A 14,743-nucleotide genomic window follows, 5' to 3' on the forward strand; every position below is an offset into this window, starting at 1 on the left:
AATGGCTTTCTAATTCTAACCACTTAGTCTCAAATAGAAGCTTATCTAAATAAAAAGGAAACCTGAGCTAAATGACCTGTTTGCACAAAACAAACAAATAAAAAGGTAACAAAAATGTCTTGTGTTTTCTCTTTTCCTAGTTTTCAGTGAAGATCTGCATTCCAGTCTGTACTTTGTCAATGCATCTCTGCAAGAGGTAGTATTTGCCAGCACCACGGGGACCTCGGTTCCCTGTCCTGCTGGGGGTGCGCCACCTGCTTCTCTGCGGTGGTATCTGGCTACCGGTGAGGAGATTTATGATGTCCCGGGCATCCGCCATGTCCACCCTAACGGAACCCTCCAAATCTTCAACTTCCTGCCATCCAGCTTCAGCAAGCTGATCCACGACAACACATACTACTGCACTGCCGAGAACCCTTCTGGCAAGATTAGGAGTCAGGATGTCCACATCAAAGCTGGTGAGAGAGTTTGGAATTTGACAATAATTAAAAAGTAAAACGTGTTGGTGGTGCGGATGAATTGTTTTTAAAAAAAATAAAAAAACTTATATTCTCAAAGCACAGAAGGAGAAGTCAAAGTGTTTGCTGCACAATTTTAATTCAATATCATATTTGAATTTGATAAATAGATAAGTTGTGCAAGATAAATTATCATAAAGACTTACTTTTGTATGAGCATGCACTGCATGTTAAAGATAAAAGCAAATGCAGGTCTAATAATTCTCTTAATACCAGAAATAAAGATATTATTCTTTATTGTACATGCTCTCTTCATCAGTTTGAGATAGCTTATTTACACTGAAACATTGTGTGCAAGAGCAATAACATTGTAAAATGACTGGATGATGTAAATCCAAAATATGAGGGGCAGTCTGATGCAAAAGTAATTCCAGAAGTCAGCTAAAAATAGCTGTGGGAAAAGTATCTTTTCCCACATACGTTATCTGACTTGCAGTTATGTAAACCTGAACCACAACCCTTTCTTAAACCTAACCAAGTAGCTCTGACAGAAACACTGACAGATAAATAAAAAAAAGGAAAATAGTGACAAGAATGCAAATAAAGCTAAATTATAGAATTTTAAGGACCTGAACATTTGAATTGTTGCAACAGTTGCAAGTTAAATTATATCTTTTAGTTCAGTTCACTGAGGAACTATTTTTAGATTCCTCTCTGAGTCTTTAAAAGCCTTTTCAGCAGGTGCTTTTCTAGCAGACAACAAATGCAAAGCTTAAATGTGTACATCAGAACTTGAAACACTAAGACAGGTAATTTGGTGCAAGTTTAACTTTTCATGGCAAATGGAGAACAATAAATACCATGCCAGACTATCGGATAAGATGTCACTATCAGAGATTTCATGATTTGAATTTGTCAAACAGTTTCACTGATGCTTCTTCTTTATGAGTAGTTTACCTTTGTATAATGTTAAAAATACATTATTTTCTTTCTATAGAACATTTCTAAAGTTTGCCCTTCTTATGTGTACATTTAATTATGAGCCAAAGGCTAACAACCAAGCCTGTCCAAGAATGTATAAAATGTTCTTATTAATCTTCTATGGATCAAACTAACATATATTTTTCTTTTTTTCCTTTTTTAACAGTTTCACGGGAACCCTACACAGTCAGAGTGGCCGACCAGAAGGCTATGAGAGGCAGTGTAGCCGTCTTCAAGTGCATTATTCCTGCTTCTGTGGAGGCCTACGTCAGCGTTGTATCATGGGAGAAAGACACGGTCTCACTCAGCTCAGGTATGACAACTTCTACTTCTAATACCTTCTAATAGCTTTTAGGGTTCAAACTATTCATGGTCACAGCCAGATAATAAAGTAACTCAATGTGTCATATTTGAAGGTTAAAGAAGTGGTAAAGAAATGACAAAATGATCAACCACATTTGGAACAGAGAGAGGGATTTATTGCATTTTTAGGCTGTTTTTTGCAGCCCCTTCCTCAGTTTGTTTTGCGCTCTACTATTTGGACACTGTGTGCTGTGTGAGTCATCATCTTACCTTTTTACTGTTGCAGTCTGCCATTACTTACACCCATGTCCTCTCACTAGCCAAAAGATGTTGATAGCTGTCTCTTTGAATCACTGGGTTTCTCTCTCATATATTCCCTTCTTCTCAGCCAGCTCCATTTTGAGTACAGTAAGGGGTAAAGTGACACAGTTTACATGGCATTACTTAGCACTGACCTAGTTACCTTCCTTGTTTGAATCCAGTGGCACAGCATGATAACACGATGCACCAGAACATCCTGCCGGTTGAGTTTTTACTCAAGTTAAATGGGATGCTTATCTCTTTGATTGCTCCATGTACTGCCCGCTGGCCGATTTTGCTTCATACTGGGGCGTTCAGGGACCTGTAAGTGAGCACTTGATGTCATTTGACTGAGGGCAGAATCTGGGACGGTGTTTTGGTGGCATTTTAAATGTGTCTGCTCAAGCATGAAGATGTGTCTTCTGATCCATGCCACTGGCTTATTTACTCGGGGTTACTCAAGTTACTTGCTCTGAGCTGCAGGTTAAAGATGTTGCCTGATGTAACGGAGAGCGAGCAAAAATATGTAGCATATGAATATTGTCTGCAACTACAATTAATCATATACACAAGGTTTACAGGTTTATCTGAAACATGGATGAACATTTTATCTATTGTGAATATTAACATGCCGTATTCCATCTTTATCCTTGGAGATGGAGAAAATCTCTTTTCATGTGTGACCATGAAATGCAGTGCTTTTTATTTTCAAAACCAGCAACTAATTGTTGTCAATTAAATCAGCTCTTTGCATGACCCAGCAGCTTATATAATTCACACTGAGGTTTTAATGGATCTCATTGTATTCTCTGTGTTCTTGCGAGTTCTTTCGCAAGCGTTCAAAAGAACAATGATATTGGATTGTCCGTGTTTACTCCAATAAGTATTGCAGCAGGCGAGTGCTGTCAAAAGCATGAGCACACGGTTAAAATCACTGCTGCTCGCTGATAAATATTTGATGGTAGATTCTGATGCATGAGCGGATTCACCTCGCACTGTTATGGAGAGGGTATGTTTACTCAAGGAGTGGGGGTTAGAAGGAGATATGTGTGTGTGTGTGTGTGTGTGTATGTGTGTGTGTGTGTGTGTGTGTGTGCTCAAGAACAAGGGAGAGAGACACCATAAGGATACCAAACAGGGCTTGACAATGGCAGCTGGATCCAGCTTGACCCAACCTAGTTATCAGATTTTTTTTTTCCTTTATTTCTTTTTGCAGCCACTCTTCTTTTCATAAAAGAAGACTCGATCCCAGTGGAGAGTAAATAAAGCTATCCCACAGATGCACTTAATTATTAATTTCAGATTTTTTGTTGGAAATGGTAACATGAAGTGCACTTCTCTACCCTTGCATTGTACATCAGAATGAGAGCAAAATAAATAAATAAATAAATAAAAAACAGGTCTATTTGGGTCTCTGCTAAGAGATATTACTGTTAGCAGGGAGATGCAAATAACAAGGAGGGTTAAAAAGAACAAAGGCAGATGGTGTCATTTTCTTTTTGAGCTAATGCCAATGATCAGTTTATATACTGAAAAGCAGTTAAACCTGTAGCTTTCACTCTGTTTGCTGTGCATCTTGAGGTATAAATGTGCTTTTAATGTTTTTTAACTCACTAACTCATAAAGAGGACACTGGCTCAAACCACGGCTACTGAAAACCTTTGACTATGCAATGATTCACATTAGGGTAAAAAAAACAGATGCATAATTACAGACTAGGCCCTGTCTTAATTAATCAGCTGTGATTGAAAAGTTAATTAAAATATAAATTACCTTTCAGAATGAGGACTGCTTAGTAGTCATTTGAAGCGGCCTGTTTTCAATGTGAATGGGCACAATGCAGACTCACCGGGTCCTAATGTTGCCACTAACATACCATTAACCCGTCATGAATTTTAAAACACATCTTGCAGCGCCAGCTTTCAAACGTTCGCTTCCTCGCTGCTTTTGATAAACAATTGACAGAGCTAATAGAGAGATGAAAGAGGCAAAAAAAAACAAAAAAAAACAAAAGAAGTGGAGTGGTGAGAGGGTGAGAGGAGGAGTTGAGCTGTGCCCTTCTGTGTTCCTGAATACGATGGACCTTTATTTAATTAAATATGTGTATTGGTGCTGTCATGTGCACTTTGTGCACTTGTGTTTGCACATTTATATCTGTGTTGTTGCTTTACCTGTGTACCCTTGTGTGCATGTCAAGTGGCCATGCTTTTGAAAAGAGATGGAACTAAGATGGTGTGTGTTTGTGAGTGTGTGTAGTGTTGTGTTTGCCATCCACCTTCCTTTTGTCTCTCATCATTCATGATATGAGGCGACGTAATGAGCTAGGTGGCCTTGGTTGCAGACAAGAGGATCAGAGCGCTCAGATATGGAATGAGCTGCAAATAATAAGTTGCTGCATAAACCTTGTACTCTCTTTTCAGATGTATGCTGAGGTTATATGTTGCCTCTAATTGCAGTAACTCCTTGATGTTTGAGTTGTCCTAATGTACTATATTAGTGGTAAATCTATCAGCCCTTTAGTTATTTTCTTCAATTTCATGCTTATGCTGATCCTTATTCATTAGCACTTTACACATCTAGAAGAAACAGTGTGGAGTTAACTTAATGACAATATATGTTTCATACCATGCAGTACTTGGAGCAGGTTTTAACATTTGCATTCATTTAGATTATAGATCTTGCATACCTGATTAATGCTAACTTGACTTACACAAATGAGGCAGAAAATTGTATTTTGTGACAGCCAGCAGCCTGTATAGTTTCTTGTTAATCATCCAGACATGAGATGAGTATACTGCTGAGAATATGTAACTAAAACCCTTTTTTGTTTTGGGTATATAGATAGAGTATTCATTATTAAAGTGTGATTTGTTCTTTTTGAGAAAATAGTGTGTACATTACTGTTCATTAATTTTAAAACCATGATTTTTGCAACATGTTTGGATTTAGAAGCTCATATTCATATGCGAGCAGAGGTAAATGATCAGTTTGTGCAAGCAACCAGGGTGTGTCTGTAATTCACATTCCCTCTGACAATATGTATCATGCTGATTATGTCCTCTTCACCTTATAACAAACAGCACAGCCACAAACATTCACATCACTCAAGCAAAACACAGCATAAGACCACAATACATATATAATCATCCAAGCCTGACACAGCTACAAATAAAGATGAATAGGAAATAGAATCTTCTCCTTGGAATTAAATATTGCAACTTTACAAACTGAAGATTAAACGAACGATAGAGGAAAGAAAGCTTTGTTCCGTATTAAGATGCAGGCTTAATTCATGGCTCTATAAGCCTTTCTTTTTCCTGGATGAGATACCATCTTGGCATTCCATCATCTGTGATAAAGACTTCATAGAAATATTTATATAAATACTGCTTTGTATCTATTCTTTGATTTGTTTCATATTTATTTTTTGAAGTTAAAAACAACACCATATTTTCAGTATTTACAATTTTTCTTTTGTTTCATATGATGCAATGTATTATATCACATGAAGTAAATAGCATAGTTTTATGTTATTCATATAAATAACATAAAAGTTATCTGGGAGGTAAATTTTTGGTAGTAGTTAGGTGGTAGTTAGTGTAAGTGAAGTAAAAGTGATAAATAGTTTGATTCAGCCAAAAGAACATCTCTTAAATAGACAGTCTCATGAACGTTGGTGCACGCTTGGACATCAGTTTGAGATAGTTTTTTTTTTTTTTTTTTTGCATTATGTGGATGGTTGTGTGTATTTTATTTACATGTGGAAGAGATTGCAGAAACATGTAAAAACGGAAGAAGACCAAAGTGACAGATTATTGATTAATCAATGGTATTCATGTGGATGTTAATGCTGACCCATACCACCAACCTCAGCATTGTTACTGACTGCATACACTAATGCACACTGCACAGAGGAAGGTGATGAAGAGTCAGCGCTGCCTCCAAAGTCCCCAGATCCCAGTCCAACAAAGCATCTGTGGGATGTCCTGGTAAAACATGTGCTATCTGTGGAGGTTCCACATCACAACTCGCTGGGTTTAAAGCATCTGCTGCCACTGTGACACCACAGGAGACCTTCACAGGCTTTGTGTGGTGTAATATTAAGCATCAGGTTTTAATGGTGTGGCTTAGATGAAATGATATTGAATTGTATCCTTGTCAATCTTTTGTAGCTGGACCAAACAGCCTATTTGAAGAAACATTTTACTATACATCCTGGGCATTGCATTACAATATAAAATTTTCCATGTAAAAATATTAGTTGCTGATGCTGTTTATGTTAGACTGAGAAAAACAGAATCCATATAGATTTTTTCTTTATTTTCTCTCCTGTATCCTCTCTTCTTTTGTTGTCTTTTCTCTTCTCAATCGTCTCCATCTTCCTTCACTGGCCTTGACCATTGGTCTTCTTCTGTTTCCTCTCATCTCATTGCATAATCTGCTTGGCACAGTGCCCCAGTCAATTTCCTACTGCGTAGAAATGAATGTTTTTTTTTCCATTGCTTTATGCAAATAAGTTCATCCAATACTTACACCAACAGTTTAAAAAAAATCACATTCATGTCGACTTTCCAACTGGTGAAAGTGCTTCTTCACTCTTGCATTCTGCTCACTCCTCTCTCATGGGTTCTTGTGAGTGCTTACAGAGGCTAATTAAACAGTTTGCTTGCTAATAGAATCACAGTCTGAACCAGCCACCGGCCCAGTCACTGGAATGTTAAGGATGTCTTCAAATGGGGCTACTGTAAGTGTCTGGATTACAGCATCACTGCTCGGGCAGGAATTTATCATGCCAGCGATGTGCCACCGCCTCCATTTTTTACTGAGATTGACAGTGAGGGCAGTGAGAGGCAGGCAGCAATAGGGCTGTAAATTCAACACGCTCAAAGTCAGGCCAACCTTGAAAGGAGGGCACAGTGGTTGAAATGAGCTTGTGAAGAAAGAAGATGCAAAGTAACGGAGAGAGCAAGAGATCAGATTAGAGGAAAGGAAATGAGAAAAGAGAAGAAGGAGGTTTAAAGGGTACAGAGCAGAGTGGGTGAGGATTTTTCTTCAGTCAACAGCATACTGCATTACGTTAGCAGCATGACTTTGCCCTCTCTTGTTTTCCTCTTTTCTTCCTTCCTAGTTTCCTCATTCAGTCTTCCTTCATGCACTCTCCTTCTCTTAGAGATTTCAATTTCTCTTCCTCACTCCAATATGGTTTGTTGATTTTGTTGTTTGGAGGCTAGAAAGTAGGTCATGGCTCAAGCAGGAGTGCATGATCCCTGTAACCACATAGCATTTAGGAGTCAGAGCTAGATATTAATATACATGCGTGTACTGTATATATAGTACATATAGGTAACTGAGTTTGTGTTAGTAGGGTCATGTATGTAGAGTTATTTATGCTTTCTTTGTTTTGTTTTTTTGCACCACCCCACTGGTCCTGCAGCGAAACCTCATGACAACAACACAGCGTATAATTTTATACCCCCCCTCCCACACAGATCAGCAGTTAGTGAAATGCTGACCCTTGTCTTTCACTGCACCCCCTTCCCCAGTCCACTAACACACAGCTGCCCAAAACCTATAAGACACGAGGTGCTTATTTGCTTGTGTTTTCTGTAAAGGTGCTATTGTTGGGTGTTTATTTCATTTATTGCATTGGCAGGGGTAGCACTCTTGTGAAAGAAATACAAGACGAAAAAAAAAAAAAAAATGTGTATTAATCAAACTGCTGCCACAGAGAATTATTGAAACGTAAACTGAAGGATGCATTTTGTGCATTTGCAACATGTGAGTGCTGTGTGTAGAGGAGTTTGGGGAATTGGAAGAGGACGAGACAAGACCCTTTTAGCAAGAAGTGACATTAGAGCAGAGATAGTTGGGGGAGCATTTTAAGTACTTGCATTGTGTTCACAGTGTCTCTCAGTGTTGCTTTTGGCTGACGGTTAAACCGTCTGACTTTTGTAAAGCTCACTATTGTATTGCACTGATTCTGCTTTATTTTAAAAACTTTGATTTTATAGCTTTTAAAATAATCAAGATCATGTTTTACTTTGAAAGCTTTTGCAATTATTTGTGGTTTCTCGATGGTATGGCTCACATTTATAGCCCCTTTACATTATCTCTTGGTTTCAAATCTTTGCTCAGTAATGAGGTTTTCCATTTGGAAAGAAAGAAACCTTACTCTCCTCTGACTTTCTCTTTGAGCTGTTGCTGTTTGAAGTCTCCATCTTAGCTGTGCTGAGGGCTTGAGGACGTGATACATATTTGATAAGGATCGATCGCAGGGTTACTGAGACTGAGATGGAGGGAAATCGATCTTGGCCTGGGCTTCCCAAAAGCATCTTAAACCTAAGGTGATCTTTGGAGCATCCTTCTTGCTCAGCAGCAAAGCCATAGATTTTTTCTTAATTTAATGGAAATACAATGCAAATTGTAATTCTCCCTTACGTTCACATTCACTGGTAGAATTTCAGTGAAGCAGAAATTTCTTCTCAGCTGTCAGATTTATTAATGTCTTATCTAAGGTTTCTGTATTTTATTAGGCCATCTGCTTGTGATCACCATGCACATAAAACAACAAAGCAATCTGTTTAGTGACGGGAGACTGAACAGCAGACAAAATTCTGGCATGGTGGCTGCGAGTCCCAGCTGATCCTCCATACGGATAGACAGAATCAACAACTGTTGAGATGGGCATCCTTTCATCGGTGTTTACTAATAAACAGTAGCAATATGGCAGCCATTAGGCTGTTTAGGCAGGGAATGATTAGGGTGGTGATGGCGGGGCGCAATGGGAGACTGAACATGCTCTCATCTTTAATAGGCAATTTGGCTATGGGGATGCCTCTTTGTTTTTGACTTGGACTGAAGACAGAAGCTGAAATGAGTGCTGATTTGGAAGAGTGCACTGCCAGTAGACTGCAGTAATCTAGTTTATGGTGATGTTGTAAATTTGTGAGATGCAGGCCAATGAGATGTGCTGAAATGAAGTGTAAAATATCAAGACTATGCTTGGTGCAGTTTAACTTTATTGTGGATCTTATAAGATGTGTTACAGAATCATCTCATTACAAGTTTGATATCATATTACAAAAATAATAGGAGGGAGCCATTTTTTTTATCACCTGCTTAGAGAAAACTTAGAAATAAGGATTTATATTTGGAGGAAGCTTAGTCAGAGAGAGGGGTCCATTCTGCCAGAGCTTATGGACTGCTGTAGAGCAACACTCCACTGGGCTGGAACCGGGCCAGAACTAGATTGGGATGATGCCAAAGCACAGATTAGTAATAAGCATGTTGTGAGCTAATTACAGTTGGAACAAGCAATTAATTTCTGTTTATAAACTCTCCTGGATGTGGGTTTTTGTGACAGGTGGTTGAGTTCATGTCAATATGCTCCCAGCTGAAGCACTGGGGTAGATAGAGACAAACTGGTGTGCTTAGTCACATCCCATAATACAGCAGTGTCTGATCCCATCTTAAAAGTGACTGATTAGTGTAAAAAAGGCACTTAATAACTCAAATCACCCCTGCTGACCCTAATAGGGATTTCTCACTCTACTTTTTTCTTCCTCATCTTCCATCCAATCAAGGATTAATACATGCTCTTATTCTGCTCCCAGGGTGGTAAATCTGGAAAAATACAGTAAATCACATTGAGCCTCTTTAAACTTTCACACAGAGCCTCTGAGCCTGCAGCCCCATGCTGGGCATCTGTAACACTGATTAGACATGATCATGGTTTTAGAACACCTGCTGGACACCAATCAGAGGATGAGATATAATTAAGTGCCTTTGCTACAAAACAACTTATGGATTGGCACATTTTACATGATCTCAGACATGTTGTCTCACAATCTAGTTTACTTGGATTAAGGATCATCATGCAGCCTGCGAAAACAGTATGATGTCTGCTGTGACTCAGAAGGGGATTGTTTAAATTCTGTTTTGTCAGCTTGCATTTGGTGTTTTAACCAGATACTAAGCAATGCACAAACCAGAACTGGAAACTGGTTATAGAAGAGATAAGATAACTGATAATTGAAGAAGCTGACCCCCATGCTACTTTTGTAAACTCTAAAAAACATATGTAAGCCTTTATCTATTAGGCTGTTTTGGTATAACCAGAAATTATGAAATAGGAATAGCTTTTCCACATGTCCAAGAAAAGATTGCGTAGGTACAGATTTTAATCAGCAATCTAATCCTTGAAGGTCAAGGGATTTAAGAGTAGAAACTGCCAACATCATTGCATCATGAGCATCAATGTGCTCATCCTGACAGTAGTGGAAATGTCATCAATAGTATGGGAGTAGTTCGATCCCTGGCTTCTCCAGACAACATTTTAGAGTATCTTTTGGAACAAAACTCATCCTCATGTTTCCTCCAAAGCATCCACTGGTCTGTGAATATATTATCTGTGTGATAGGGGAATAAAAGTTTTACGTAGGTTGCAATACTGTATAGTCTAGAAATGTTGCATAAGAGTGAAATGGGTCGATGTAGCTCGAAAGTGTTTTGATTCTCAACAAAACTAGAAAAGTGCTTTATAATGAAATTATATTAAATTAAAAATACTTTATTAATCCCCAAAAGAATATTATAGATATAAACATACTTTATTAATCCCCAAAAGAATATTATAGATATAAACATAGCCAATTTATAATTTAAACTCCAGACAACTATTTTATTTTTAGAATTAACTATATTGGTCCACAACAAAGTCTTTCAGTTTTATAAGAATGGGTTACAAAGGGTTACAGAAAACAACACTTTCTGGATTTCATATGCTTCCAGATGCAGCCATTTTACAGGCTACCTAAATTATTGCTAATGGTAATCTTCCACATCATATAGGACCTAGCAGACAGTCAGCTGTGAGTGGAAAGGGTCATGGAAGAAGCAGATAGCCATTCCAAATTTCTGCATCTGTTTGTCTGCTTATCAATATCATAGCATCCCCATGTGTTGCATTATGCGAAGCTGTCACATATGATAAGAAATTGTAAACTTACTACATTTCAAGGCTCCAAAAATGTTTCAAATGTATGTTTTTTTTTTTGCTGTCATTCATGGTTGGTTAAGGTTAGACAAAAAAATTGTTATAAATATTAATAAATAAATGGTTTATTTATTAATTTCATTAAACCTTTGTTTTACCAGGTAGATGCTTGTGTAAAACGATCTCTTTTATGAGCATGCCCTGGCCAGCATGGCAGCATGAACACAAACCTGTGGTTACAGGTTGCTTACTAACTGCCTCATAGCAAAAGATCCCTTTTTATTCATTGGCTGAGGTCGTAGAGTTTGCATGTTCTTACCATGCATGTGTGTGTTCTTTCCACACACTCTGGGTTCCCCTTCACAGTCCAAAAACATATGCTGATGACTGAATATTGACCCTAGGAGTGAGAGCATGTGGTCTCCATGTTTGCCCTTTGTCCTCATCCAATAGCAAATGGGATTGGTACCAGCGTCCTGTGACCCTGAACTGGGTTATAGAAAATGAATGGTTGGATAGACGTCTGCATAACAACAGCAATAAGCCGTGTTTCTATGGGTCAGTTTATAGAGTGGTTGTCTTTCCAGAAGAACGGTGTTTTCATCACCAGCTCTCCTTGAATCTTTGAACAAGACATTAAGCCCCACATTTTCCAAAAGGTCCATTGCTGTGTGATTATAGAGGGAAAAAAAGTAAGTTTAAGTAAGTAAGTATATAGAAGTAAATGCATAGAGCCATACATAGAGTGCAAATATATAAATAATTTCTGTATGTTTATGTTTGTATTAATGATTTGATAAGATAAAGATTTTAAAGTGCAAAGCCAAAGCAGCCACCAATCAACTGGCTGTTTATTGGTCTTTAATAAAGCCAATCGGAAGAGCTGATCAGAATGTTTTCAAAAGAAAACAGAGACTCATCCCTTCATATTATTTTACACTATAGATGTTTATTATCCCTAACTGAGGGAAGACTCATCAGCAGCATGTGTGGTCTTATGTGTTTGTTTACCACCGTAGTCAAATTAAACCAATCAAATCAAGTCTTTTTGTATAGCACATAAAAAAAAAAACATCAAAAGTTTACCAAAGTGCTGAATAAAGATAATGCAACTCAACTTAAGGACAATTCCTTCTGTGACTGTACAGTAAGTTAAATAAATTATTTCAATTATCTGTCAGTTGCCTAAAAAAAAGCAGCTGACTGACTTAACACCTGACAATCAAGCTTGTTTTCAATGCCAAGTATTATCTCAGATTGATGAATCTAAGGTAATTCCCTGAGGACTCTCCAAAGGGAATAATAAAGTATTTCTATTCTATTCTACTGAGGGTGCTAGCCGCTCTGCTGTTCTGCAAACACTTTGATATCAAAGTCAGAAAAGGAAGAAGAAAAAAAAAACATTACAGACAAATATCCACAATTAAACGAAACAAAATGGAAAAGAAAGAGCAGCTTACAAGGAAAACTTCCTTTTCAGGTTTTGATATTAACATCAATTGTTATGCTCGGCGAGCTTAGTTAAATTTTTTTCCCCTTAATTCTGGCTTATTTTAAACAGAAAGCGAGCTAGACTTACGTTATAGAAGTAATCATTAAAAGGAAGCTTTGCAGTTAGTAAAATAGAATATGACCAATATTATTATTATTATAAAATGTACTTATTTAGATATAGTTTCTTTATTAAAATTACCGTTCCTACTGAAATGATCACCATCATTATATGACAGCGAAATATCATCACACAAAGCTTTTTAGTGGGAAGAGAACAAACGTGCTTTCTGTGATAAACCGTTACTGCCTAAAACATTAAACTCTTTTTGTATCATGGTTTAATTTGACCACTCTTGTCTTCAACAAATCCTTTTCCAGATTGTGTCTCTCAGTAGCAAAGAACCAGCTGACTTCTCACCAAGGTGACCCTGCATCTTTTTCTTGATGTATGAGGCACGAAGCATCATTATTTTTCTTCAAGGCTCGTTTTCTCTCCTCTTGCCTCTTCACTGGCATGAGCCTTGCAAACGCACTCAGACACACACAGACAATCATGCACACTAAGTATACTTGCAGCCTGTCTTTGACCTCACCTTCTCACTGCACAGCAACTAAGATCCAAACACCCAAACTCCCTGCAGACTGCTGCAAAGTGGCTTTGGTGAAAACAAGGGGGGGGATTGGACAAAAAGGAGTCGGTTTCTGTGATATACCCTTGCTGTCAGGTGATCAGAGCTGTGTGTGTGTGAACTTAAAAGCAACCAAAGCTATTTGTTTGAGACACTTGTGATTATTTCTTTATTGTATTATAACACCGAATTTATCATTTACAGACAAGCTTGGCACCATTTCTGTAATTGGCTGTTAAATCTTAAAGGATATGTCACATAGAAACATTAATAGTGGAATGATATCAATCTCAGCAGCTTTGCGCTCTGATTGTGGCCAAACTGTCACTTGTGGCAGTGACGTCACAAAGTAACAACCAGGAAACAGAGTGGCCTTTTGACAGACGCAGCCTGCAATCTTCACATCAGTGTAGGAGTTAAGCCAGCCAATCAGAGCCAAGCACCCATCACTGCACACGCTTATCACCTGCATACAGCTGCTGCCACCGCTCTGAGTGTGTGAGTGAGGTGGATGAAAAGAAAGAGCAAGAATAAATGGTGTGCCTTGAGACAAAGGGTGATTTGTGCTCTGTCTTTGCACATTCACGCTTGCATCTTTCTTTAATATCATTTTGAAGAATATATTTAAAGGCATTGTTTTCTTCATGCTATGATCCACATTTTCAATTCAAGATAAATACTAAGAAAAATTCTTGTTTTTCTTTTAGTGTTGCAAAAGCCCAGTATAAATAGTCAAAATGGGGTTCAGAGTAGAAGCACGCTGTGTAGCCCTTGTGAAATGAGAAGGGAAAGAGAAAGAGAGAGATAAGCTCAATCTGAATTGATTTTCGTGTTACTTTCTGCTGTACTTGAGTTTCCATAGCAACGTGGTCAGGTTTCCTCGGCCTCCTAGGGCAAGTGTAATTGTTGTCTGTTTCCTTTTCTTTCCTTTCCTTTCCTTTCCTTTCCTTTCCTTTCCTTTTCTTTCCTTTCCTTTCCTTTCCTTTCCTTTCCTTTCCTTTCCTTTCCTTTCCTTTCCCATGTCCTGATGTTCTGTGTTTCTTACATTTGCATTTGAAACATAGTGCAGAAGAGATTCTTCTCTTTTTCTGCAGTTTGAGTTTGACCAAAGTGAATATTACTCAGAAAGGAATTTTGATTATTGGTTGTCTTCATCTTCATTTATATATATATATATATATATATATATATATATATATATATATATATATATATATATAATTTTGATTTTGTGTTGCGTCGTATTATTATTGTTATTATTATTATTATTATTATTAAATATCTGTATTATTTTTCCCCTTTAGTATCTTCATAGGTTCATCCATATTGTTTAATCTGATCAACCACTAAAAAAACTCAATCATACCCAGTCTTTTTTATGGTTTTACTTCAATATCCTTTTCAATAATTGTGTCCATTTTGCCTGTCCTGTCCTAGGTTTTTTACCCTGACTCTAGCTCTTTCACCTCTCTCATGCTTATGCAGTGCAGTTTCCGTTTGGGTGGTGATGGTTCAAAAGGCCCTGTCAGCTCAACAGGAAGAGAACATTTTGCATTTATGATTAAGACTGCTGAGAAACAATT

General features: G+C 37.7%; 1 protein-coding gene across 3 annotated transcripts in view; it reads left to right on the forward strand.

Annotated features, from left to right (window-relative positions):
* dscamb (Down syndrome cell adhesion molecule b) overlaps window positions 1-14,743 on the forward strand; it is a 124,168-nt gene that overhangs the window by 22,784 nt on the left and 86,641 nt on the right. For all 3 annotated transcript variants that reach the window (XM_041995433.1, XM_041995434.1, XM_041995435.1), the window contains exons 2-3: window positions 141-458; window positions 1,606-1,752. In XM_041995433.1, coding sequence (XP_041851367.1) covers window positions 141-458; window positions 1,606-1,752 — 465 coding nt within the window. The remainder of the gene's footprint in view (window positions 1-140; window positions 459-1,605; window positions 1,753-14,743) is intronic.

Source organism: Melanotaenia boesemani, chromosome 9, assembly GCF_017639745.1.
Source record: "Melanotaenia boesemani isolate fMelBoe1 chromosome 9, fMelBoe1.pri, whole genome shotgun sequence".
Classification (NCBI taxonomy): Eukaryota; Metazoa; Chordata; class Actinopteri; order Atheriniformes; family Melanotaeniidae; genus Melanotaenia; species Melanotaenia boesemani.